Genomic DNA, 10,951 nt, shown 5'->3' on the forward strand with positions numbered 1-10,951 from the left:
TGGGTTCGAATCCGGGGCATGCACCTCCGACTTTTCAGTTGTGTGCATTTTAAGAAATTAAATATCACGTTTCTCAATCGGTGAAGGAAAACATCGTGAGGAAACCTGCATACCAGAGAATTATCTTAATTCTCTGCGTGTGTGAAGTCTGCCAATCTGCATTGGGCTGGCGTGGTGGACTAATGGCCTTACCCCTCACATTCTGAGAGGAGAATCGAGCTCAGCAGTGAGCCGAATATGGGTTGAATATGGGTTGATGACGTAAGTAACTACAATCTCACATGATGATAAGTGATGATGCAATCTAATATGGAAGCGGGCTAACTTTTTTAGGAGTAGGATGAAAATCCACACCCCTATCGTCTTGTACACGACATCGCACTGGAACGCTAAGCCGCTTGTCAGTACGTCTTTGTAGGTAGGGTGGTAACTAACCACGGCCGAAGCCTCCCACCTGCCAGGCCCTTTTTCCCACGGGTACGGGAAGTATAAATGTGCTATCTAACACCGAAAGAATTTTTCAAATCGGACCAGTAGTTCCTGAGATTAGCGCGTTCAATCAGACAAACAAACTCTTCAGCTTTATAATACTAGTATGGATATGTGATAAAAAACATTCACATTGACACATTGCACTTTTATACTTTTAGTCACCTGAGGCTATTATATTTTTTTCAGATTTCAAGCAAGTGTGAAATCAAAGCAAACGATAGCATGAAAAAAGCTTGTTAAAAGACACAGTCACGAATAAACCCTAATTACGAGATTACGGTAAAATAATAATTTGTCATCGTTTATATTGAAACGGAGTGGCAGTTTAACACTTTAGTGGTTTATTTTATACGAAGTGACACGTGGAAAATGAGCTAGGTATTCGATGGCTCGAAATGTTGAGAAAGATTGATCACTCACAAAACTTATTAGTTCTGAAATTTTGCTATTCTTTGTCAACTCACTAAGCGTTCATCAATTACAGACTTGACTGCAAATTTTGATTTTGATCTACTACGAGTAGAAGCAATTGAACTTTTTTAACAGAAGTTTCATTGTATAATCATAGTTCAATCATAATAATTATTGCTAAACTAATAAATATAAAGATTTTGTTTCTCTTTGTCTGCTGCAATTTAACTCAAAAACTGTTCGACTAATTTTAAAAATTATTTCACCGTTAGAAAGCCTACATCTTCACCGAGTATCGTAGGCTCGTAGGCTATATTTTATCCCTGTATTCTTACGGGAAATACGTAGATGAAACCGCGGGACTTCTGCATGTTCTGGATAAATAGGTTAAAAGATTATGTTCTTTGAAGATACGTATAATACGATACCATATAACCTAAACTATATTTCTGTAAGATGCATAATTATGATCTCTTTCTGAGGCTTTTCATCATCATTATCAACCCATATTCGACTCACTGCTGAGCTTGAGTCTCCTCTCAGAATGAGAGGGGTTAAGCCAAAAGTCCACCACGGTAGCCCAATGCGAATGTGCAGACTTTACACACGCAGATAATTATGAAAATTCTCAGGTATGATGCAAGGTTTTCTCACGATGTTTTTCTTTACCTTTTGAGACACAAGATATTTAATTTATTAAAATTCACACAACTGAAAACTTGGAGGTGCATGCTCCCACACCCTCCGGAATCGGAGGCAGAGGTCACATCCACTGGGCTATCACGGCTCTGTAGGCTTTTTATACTAATTTTTAAATTTTCTATCCGAATTATAAAACGTTTCATGGAAAATAATATAAACTAATAAGAGTAGAAAAACAGGACGGGAGTTTTCTGAACTCAATAAATTTAAACTTGGGCAATTTAACTTTTTGTGGCTTCTTCATGATTTCTTCCGGTGAAGTTGAAGTGTTTGATGAGAATTTTTTTTAACTGTTATTATGAAAGATCGGGATTCTTGAGAAAAATATACGACTATGATTGTGTTGTAAACAAGTTTAAAAAGAGAAAGAAACCGACCATTTTCTATACATTGATGGGCCCAGATTTGATGACTGAACCGTTATAGTTTCATTGACAATTAGTCCATTGAAAAGTTACATTTGGGGTTGCGTTTTTTAGAGGACGACCCTATAAACTTGGTTTTAGCGTTATACTGACCCAAGGTGCTGGAATGGCAACCTCGCACCAGAAAGCGCAGTGTTGGTCGACCCCCCACTAGGTGGATCGAAGACATCAAGCTGGTTGCAGGAAGCAGCTGGATACTCGCGGCTCGAGACCGTTTTGTTTGGAAGTCCATGCAAGAGGCCTATGTCCAGCTGTGGACGTCCATCGGCTGTTAATGATGATGATGATAGCTTATAAAAATAATGGATTTAAAATTGAATAAAAATAATATTTCTTGAGCATTGTTTGAGATGTTGTCTCTATAAAGACAAAAAGTACCTAATATATTTCTATTAATGAACGATAAACTTTAATTTTCAAAAATACGATAAAGGTAAAGTTTGCTTTTAGAAATAAAATATCAAGTCAATAGCAGACACCAAGCAAGCCAGTTTTAAATTGCTCAAGAAAAACAGCAGCTATACAGAGCGTAAAATGGAATTGCCTGATGTTGTTTTTATTGCTTAGACAAACGGACAAATGGTCGTTTACGCGACTCTGCCAGCATTGAGAAGATTCATTATCCTGCTATTTATTCTATTTTATCGTTGGTGACTTTATCCAGATGCCATCGTGTAAAACTACTTAAATAAACTACGCATACGCCATACAATATGTGCGCAACATAATTACCGAATGCTATAGGCTAGTTGACACTTCAAGGGTCTTAAATTGTTTATTAGCGTTCTACTAGATTGAAAACAAATACTATATTTTTTTAGACATAAATACATAATAAAATATTTTTTTATGTACTTATCTTCATTATTCGGCATCATCAAACCATATTCGGATCACTGCTGAGCTCGAGTCTCCTCTCAGAATGAGAAAGGTTAGGCCAATAGTCCCCACACTGGCTCAATGCGTATTGGCAGACTTCACACACGCAAAGATTTAAGTAAATTCTCTGGTGTGCAGGTTTCCTCACGATGTTTTCCTTCACCGTTTGAGACACGTGATATTTAATTTCATAAAATGCACACAACTGAAAAATTGGAGGTGTATGCCCCGGGCCGGATTCGAACCCACACCCTCCGGAATCGGAGGCAGAGGTCGTATGCACTGGGCTATCATTATATGCGTTATGTATTCATACAATTCATATACCCATAAAACAAACTAATGAACTTATATTTTTTTTCATTCACCATTATTCAAAACTTCCCTACTTAATCATCATACATACTCGTAATTATTTCAGTACAGACTTAAAATATAAACAAGAATAATATTAAATAAAAACAAGAATTGTGTATTAAAAACGAAAAAAAACAAACACCCTGTTTAAAACAAAAAACTACAAAAAATAAAATTCTTTTGTGCGCGTATTTTGAAGCCGAGAGATCGTTAATTCGGACGTTTTTTAGTCCACCCGCCTTTGCAATGCGAGCAAAAAGTTTTTTTATTCGCTTTTGAAAACTTAAGAAAAATAAGTTTCAACCGAGCCTGTATGCAAATTTATGTATATAGGTAGGTTACTATACTTATATTATTGCATCGAAACTATCGCAAAATTTAAATTATGTTAATCCTCAATAATAGGTAAGTATTCGGTTAAGATGGGCCTTTACCTACTTGTTACAGCATGTTTACTTATTTATAACAAAATATTTAACAAGGATATGACTTTTTCTTGTAAAAAACACAAAAGTTGCACTTTATGCTTTTTGTTCCAGTAATTAATGGTCATAGCTCATTAGAGCCACCCTGGACCCGATTAGCACCGCCTCGATTCGTCCAGTTAATATTCTTCAATGGATAGTATGATCACTACATTAACTCGGAAACGTCAACTTACGCCTCGCTAAGCTGTCACGACTCACGAGGCGAGACATTGCACGCAGCTCTAATCATCTGTTACCATAAAACTAAATACAGATATTGCGGATTAACTTGACACGTGGCTCGAATGATGTTTGTACTGTGACGTGCTTAGTAGCCAGGTGTCAAGGTAATGCGCACGAGTTATAAGTTTCTGTATAACTATTCAGAAGTTTAATAATATTTATTGTAATAATAAAAACATATAACTATATGAAATCTATATACTAATATATAATGCTGAAGGGTTTCTTTGTTTGTTTGATTGATTGAACGCGCTTATCTCAGGAACTATTGGACCGATTTGAAAAATTCTTTCAGTGTTAGATAGCCCATTTATTGAGGAAGGCTATAGACTACATATTCTCCCCGTATTCCTACGGGAACGGGGACCACGCAGGTGAAACCGCGCGGCACCAGCTAGTCTAAAATATAATGGAAATGAAAATTGAGCCTAACAAATAGATTTGAACGTGAAACTTATCGACATCATAATAACCAGATATCCACTAATTAATTGACATCCAGTTGGCGTCATAACTCCTAGAGAATTCTAAAGCAGCAGAAGTTTAGAAGTCTAAGGCGAGTTAAGTAACGTCCATCAGTGACGGAGACAGTCTGGGCGGGAAGGTCCCGCCGTGAATAATGAACGCGAATTGTATTCCAGGGGTAATGAAAATGAAATGTTAACCCCATTATCCTTTATTTAACCCCACAGCAGCTGTGTTAAAAATACCTCTACGGCGAGAAAATTATGCTGCTTAATTTCACTAAACGTATGGGACTGAAGTACCTAATTGTTTGTTGTATTTTTATAAACCCAACTATATTATATAACTTTGTTTTTTAAAGAACTGACGTAATCAAAACGCTGGGAACTGCTACAGAGTAAAGAAAATAGTCGTATATTTTTTAGAATAGAATTTATTTACGTACAGTTCAATATTGGATTTCCATCGCCATTGGTTATTATTACAGTAATAAACAACAATATTTGTTTTGGAAGTAACATAGTTAAGTTTTAAATGCGATCGACCGAAGGTATTGATTTCTTTTTTTGTTGCTAATTGTTTGTTTATTTTTTTTTAATATCGAGTTTCTTAAACATCGGTTTTGCAATACATTTAGCTATCAATAGATTTATAGGAGCCGTGATAGCCCAGTGGATATGACCTCTGCCTCCGATTCCGGAGGGAGTGGGTTCAAATGCGATCCGGGGCATGCACCTCCAATTTGACAGTTGTGTGCATTTTAAGAAATTAAATATCACGTGTCTCAAACGGTGAACGAAAACATCGTGAGGAAACCTGCATACCAGATAATTTTCTTATTTCTCTGCGGGCTAGCGTGGTGGACCTACTAACTAACCTAACCCCTCTCATTCTGAAAGGTGACTCGAGGCGAATATGGGTTGATAACGAGAACGAGATGAAGGTATACCTTCAACAAATCAACCTATAGGTTGATTTTTTAAAATGAAAATTATTAACTAGGTAAGAAGAATTATGATGTCTCCACTGAGATCTTATATCTCTTGTAATCACGTAGCAATGGTAGGTACTGCTACGAGCTCTAACTTTATGAGCCATAAAACTCTCTCTAAATGAAATAAAGTGAGCGAAAGGATGAATTAACTTGTCGCACTTAAGACGTGCGTTTGAGTGGAAAGAGATAATATTATTACGCTTTATAAAATCTTAAAGTTTCTTGGACACATAGATAAAAGGACCAGTAAAATGATCAAGTAATCCACAGATTTAAAATTAATACTACACCGGTAGACAGTAAACCATAAAGTACCTATGTTTGTTACAAGTGTACAGCTTTTGTGAGTCTTACAGACCGGGTTTTAGTATCGAGAGTTTATTTTCAACTCACGTACTAAAGTTACTACTTTCTATCTCACTTCTTGAATTGAATTACATTATGGCAACCGCTTTAGACTTATTTTAAATATTAAGATACAAAATGGGTGTTTATTTATTATACCACAATTATTGAACCAAGTAATATTAAATAGGTGTTACGTATTATCTTCAGCATTGCTTAGTATTCAACTTAAGTCGTATTATACTATCTTCAGTGGAATAAATCAGGCTTCCGTTTTGTTCAATAGCAAATCCATAAACATCATCTAACACAATCAGTTGTTTCACTGACTTGTTTGATCCTATAGTGTAAATAGAATTTGGGGTTGAGAAGTATAGATTTCCTTGTACATCAGAAGTGAAACTATTAATAATGTAATCACCCATATGAGTGATAGAATTAGGTTTCTCTTTTTGCTCTTCATAAATGTACAGTCCTGATGAGTTAGAGAAGAAAATGTTTCCAAAGTTATCGACAGCGACCAGCATTGCTCTGGTATTGTTTAATTGAGATACTCTTTGAGTCTGGCCATTTTTTAAAACATAAAGTTCTTCTTCTGGATACGTAGTGTAATACAAATATTTTTTAAAGAACATCTGCCAAACTCTATGATTTGTACCATCCACATGGTTAGCAAAATTAGACTTATAGTCAAATGTATATATTCCGTTTTCTCCACCAAGATATACAGTGTGACTTTTTTCATCTACAGCATTGGCGAAACCACCAACAATACCGTTTACAGTTTTAAATTCACTGTTTGTAAGATTAATGAATGCTAGTTCAAAAATTGATTCTCCTTTCTCTTCGCGGGTATAACTAAAAAATAGCGTATCTTTATCACGATCAATTGCTAACTGGTATGGACTTCCTATGTTGTTCTTTAAAACTTCCTCTTCAGCATTATTTACGTCTATCACACCATCACATTTTTCAATTACTTTTCGTGATTCTACACTGTAAGCCAATAATGCGAGAACAATTATCGCCTTCATCTGAAAAATAAATGAAAATCATAACATTGTATAATATAATCTTTTTAACATAAAAATGGAACCAACTTCAAAGACGTATTTCAGTTAGTATAGTAAACAGAAACGATTTACTAAATCGATTTTTATGAAATTGAAATGGGACTAATCTAGAAGTATACTCTTTAAAACATAAAAAGAATTTTCAATATTGATTTATAAATGACGAAGTAATGAAAAAATAAAAAAAAAAATACACATCGAATAGAGAACCTCCACCTTTTTAAAAGTCAGCTAATAAGACGCTTCCGCTGTATGTTCGCTTAGATCTTTTAAACTATTCAACGGATTTTAATGCAGTTTTCAGCTATTGATAAAATTCAAGATGAAGGTTTATATACTATAGTATGAATATAAAAAGTACAGAAAATAGATATATTTTCAGTTTTAGATTATCAGTGATTTAGAAATCGGAGGCACAACGGTTGTCGGGCCGTACGTTTCGTCCCTCTTGGTCAGCGGGCACAGGGTGTGCAGTAAAGATCTATATTGGACATATAGATTGGTATACTTATCATAATATGGTCACACATCACACACATCATAATATTGGTCACACATCACTCGTGCGAAGCCGGGGGGGGTCGCTAGTAATATATAAAACGAACTGCTTAGTAGTACTTATACTTAAACCTAAAGCAATTTCGATTACAGGGTCATATCGATATAGATAATGAAGTGACCACGAGCGAACGGTATAGAACCGAGTCCATCCGATAATATAGTAATTTATAGGGTCATATTTCTCGCAACACGCCCCAGTGGGACCTTTGTGATCATCAAGAGTAGAATCTATATCCACCACAGAGTAGATATTCCAGTAAGATAAAACACAAAAAAATGATTCTAGTGATATTAATAATATTAATTTTGTATTACAAATATAACTTGAAAGAAATCGAAAACATTACCTTTTTCAAACACTTTACGATATTACAAAATACACTCAAAAACTTATTTGTAATACATAACCATGGAGCTTTATACTCCTTTTATATTTGTTTAAGTGGTTTGTCTTTTTCCTTAATTCCCTAGTCAGGTTATTTCCCTTTGCCTTCCACATATTGTGACTATGCAAATGAATTCCAATAATTGTAGGTGTAAAGAATTCTTATATTCGCTTACCTACGTGTTTTCAATACTTGTTTTAATTTTATTTGCATTTTTTGCAATACTTTTAGCGCTGCAACGTGTCTTTTAAATTTATATTTTGTTAAAATATTGATTCTATTTTGTCTAATACTTTCATAATTATGTATTAAAACTAACTATCCCTATAATATTAGCATAACGCTGCGGTTTCACCCGCATAGTTCCCATTCCAGTGAGAATACGGGGATAAAATACGTATCGTTGCTTTTCGTCGGAAAAAGAGATTTTTCCATGTTATTGTTCTGAAACACCCAGTAATTACAGAACAATATATAACATTTTTATAGATTTTGTAATCTGTGATCTAAAATTTTTATGAAGATGAGATTTTGGTTATAAGTTCATTTGCTTATCTCTAATTATGAGGAAAATTATGATTTTACAAAACAAAACACCGCGCGAAGCTTGATTACTTACATTCCATTAAAACATTCGTTATATTAGACCTATATACTTATACCTATAAAGAAATTGCTGTGAGAAAACAAAATTAGTATTACTAGATGTCATTACACTGTGGCACCATCCCAAAACGAACGTCCATCCGAAAAATAAAGGATTTCACCGGTTCGGATAACAATATTTTTTTAGCGTTATCTTTGTTTATTTTATTCCTTTTATACGATAACGTTAGTGCCTATGATGAACGTAAAGATATAGGACAATAAAATCTTAGTTTAACAAGAAAAACTTATATTTAATAATAAAAATAATATTAAATCAAAAATGGAATTTAAAAAGTTATCGCCAACTGGTGAACTTGCCCATAGAATATTAATTTAGGTTTACTCTGCTTGGATTATGATTCCGAATAGTTTTACCGACGTAAGAGTTAGTTATGAACACAATGGTTGAAAACAATGGTTTCATAAATGTTGATTAGACGCATGTGTATTATTTTCCAGAAATTCACAATAAATAAAAAAAAATTACATTTATTTTAATATTTTTTACAAAAACGTTGAAAACGTGTTAACATCACCCTCCCTCAAATAATTTAGTACTTACTTTTGCAATATAATATTATTTAACTAAGATTGGCAATGGTCTGGATTTAATTTTGGAATTGGGAATTTCCAAATCTGATGATAGAAACCTACTCCTACGTACGTTTATTTCTTTTAACGGATCTACGGGTAAACGTCAGAAATCTTTATTAAGACGAATACAAATTTTATAAATGAAAAATTTATGAAATATACATTTTGTACAGTGCCTTGAACGATGGACTGCCCATAAAGTTGCTTGAACGTCATCTAAGTGGTTAGAACATCCCTGGTTACTGAAGGCTTGAGGCTAATAATCTGTCGCTCATATAAAATGGCATGAATTTAGTATTCTGTTGGAAATAGTAGTCTAGGACAGATATAATATCGCTCGATCTCGTGTTGGCTCGTGCTGACGCTAGGTGGCGCGACTTGATTCGTAAAGAGTAGGGATTTAGAGAGGTAGCGATAAGTTGGCGAGAACTTCTTGCGATATAACCGAGGCTTGAGTGTATCGTTGCGTTCGAGCCGTCCACATTACTTGTTGTTTAATTCTTTATGGATTACTTGGGACAGGTGTGGAGAATGACTTAAGTGGAAAAGGGGACTGTTGGTTAACTATCAAAGACGTCTTTAACCCTACACACAACGTTCACAAGTGCGTGACTCCTCTCAAGGTCATTCTCTGCCGTTCTTGGGTCTTATTTTGATTTTTTAATTAAGTTGTCCTGACAAGTATTGTGAATCTTTGTTCGAAATTGGTTTTCTTATTTTTGTAATACACTTCTGAGTCTGCTAAAAATTCATCATAGCTGGATAGGCCTCCTGTATAATGGACTTGTAAACACCACGGTCTCGACCCGCCAGTATAAATTTTGTATAATGTTGTATTATATTTCTTTTAATATGGCATCAAAATCAAATTGGTTCTGACCATAAATTTGGAATTGCTTTTCTACCTGTGTGAAACGAGATTGATTTATCGCCATCCGTTTCAAAGGGAATCAATCCGTTTTATTTGGATTTTGGAAGTCCATTGCCTAAACCCTTTTGTTTTTAACAAATAACTTTGTAAACCTGGTATGCGAATCTGATGGCTTACAATGTAATCGACTAATTTTTGATTGCTTTGCAAATAAATTGAAAAGCTGTACAGATATAGATATAGCCCACCTGCATTGGATCAGCGTGGTGGGTCTAAGCTCCATATCACGTCTCCTATAAGAAAAATGGCCTGGTCTTGTAGTCTGCCGCAATAACAGGTTCATATTGGTGATAATCATCATCATTAACATTAACAACCCATATTCAGCTCACTGTTGAGCACAAGTCTCCTCTAGAGGGGTTAAACCACGCTAGCCCAAAGTGGAATGACAAACTTCACAAACGCAGAAAATTAAGAAAATTCAGGCTTCCTCACGATTAATTATAGAACTAAATTTAATATAATCCATATAACTGAAAAGTTAGAGATGCATGCTCGGACCTGATTCAAACCTACTCCCGAAGGCAGAGGTCATATCCATTGGGCTATCACGGCTTTCATCGATTATAATATCACTTATCAATATCTATTTTGTTATAAACTATGAAGTAGTAAAAGTAGTTTTGAGATAGTTCCCTCAGGGAAAAAATGTTTACAAATTGCTGTTCAAACAGCCTAGCTGTTGTGACTCTATTTGAAGGGCTTGGTTGTCGGTGAAGTACGGTCCTCTTAAGCTATATTTTATCTTCGTATTTCTACGAAAGCGGGTACTACGCGAGTGAAACCGCGGGGCGTTGGCTAGTCCATACTAATATACTTCGCATCAAAAAAATCGAAACAGTCCTCAAGTACTGTTCAGGCGGACTGTTTCGATTTTTTTGATGAGATATATTATAAATAGGAGATATATTATAAATATGTAATGATTGTAAGTTTGTACTGAGTAATCTATGGATCTAATTAACCGATTTTGAAAAT

General features: G+C 34.8%; 1 protein-coding gene across 1 annotated transcript; it reads right to left on the reverse strand.

Annotated features, from left to right (window-relative positions):
• Nucleotides 1-5,412: 5,412 nt before the first annotated feature.
• Nucleotides 5,413-6,806, reverse strand: LOC112053710 (ommochrome-binding protein; the record flags this gene model as incomplete). Its single annotated transcript, XM_024093217.2, is given in 1 exon segment — nt 5,413-6,806. A coding segment is annotated over 1 exon segment (820 nt), but the record flags the coding sequence as incomplete, so codon positions are not given.
• Between the last annotated feature and the right edge of the window lie 4,145 nt (nt 6,807-10,951).

The sequence above is a fragment of the Bicyclus anynana genome, chromosome 12 (genome assembly GCF_947172395.1).
Source record: "Bicyclus anynana chromosome 12, ilBicAnyn1.1, whole genome shotgun sequence".
Taxonomy (NCBI): Eukaryota; Metazoa; Arthropoda; class Insecta; order Lepidoptera; family Nymphalidae; genus Bicyclus; species Bicyclus anynana.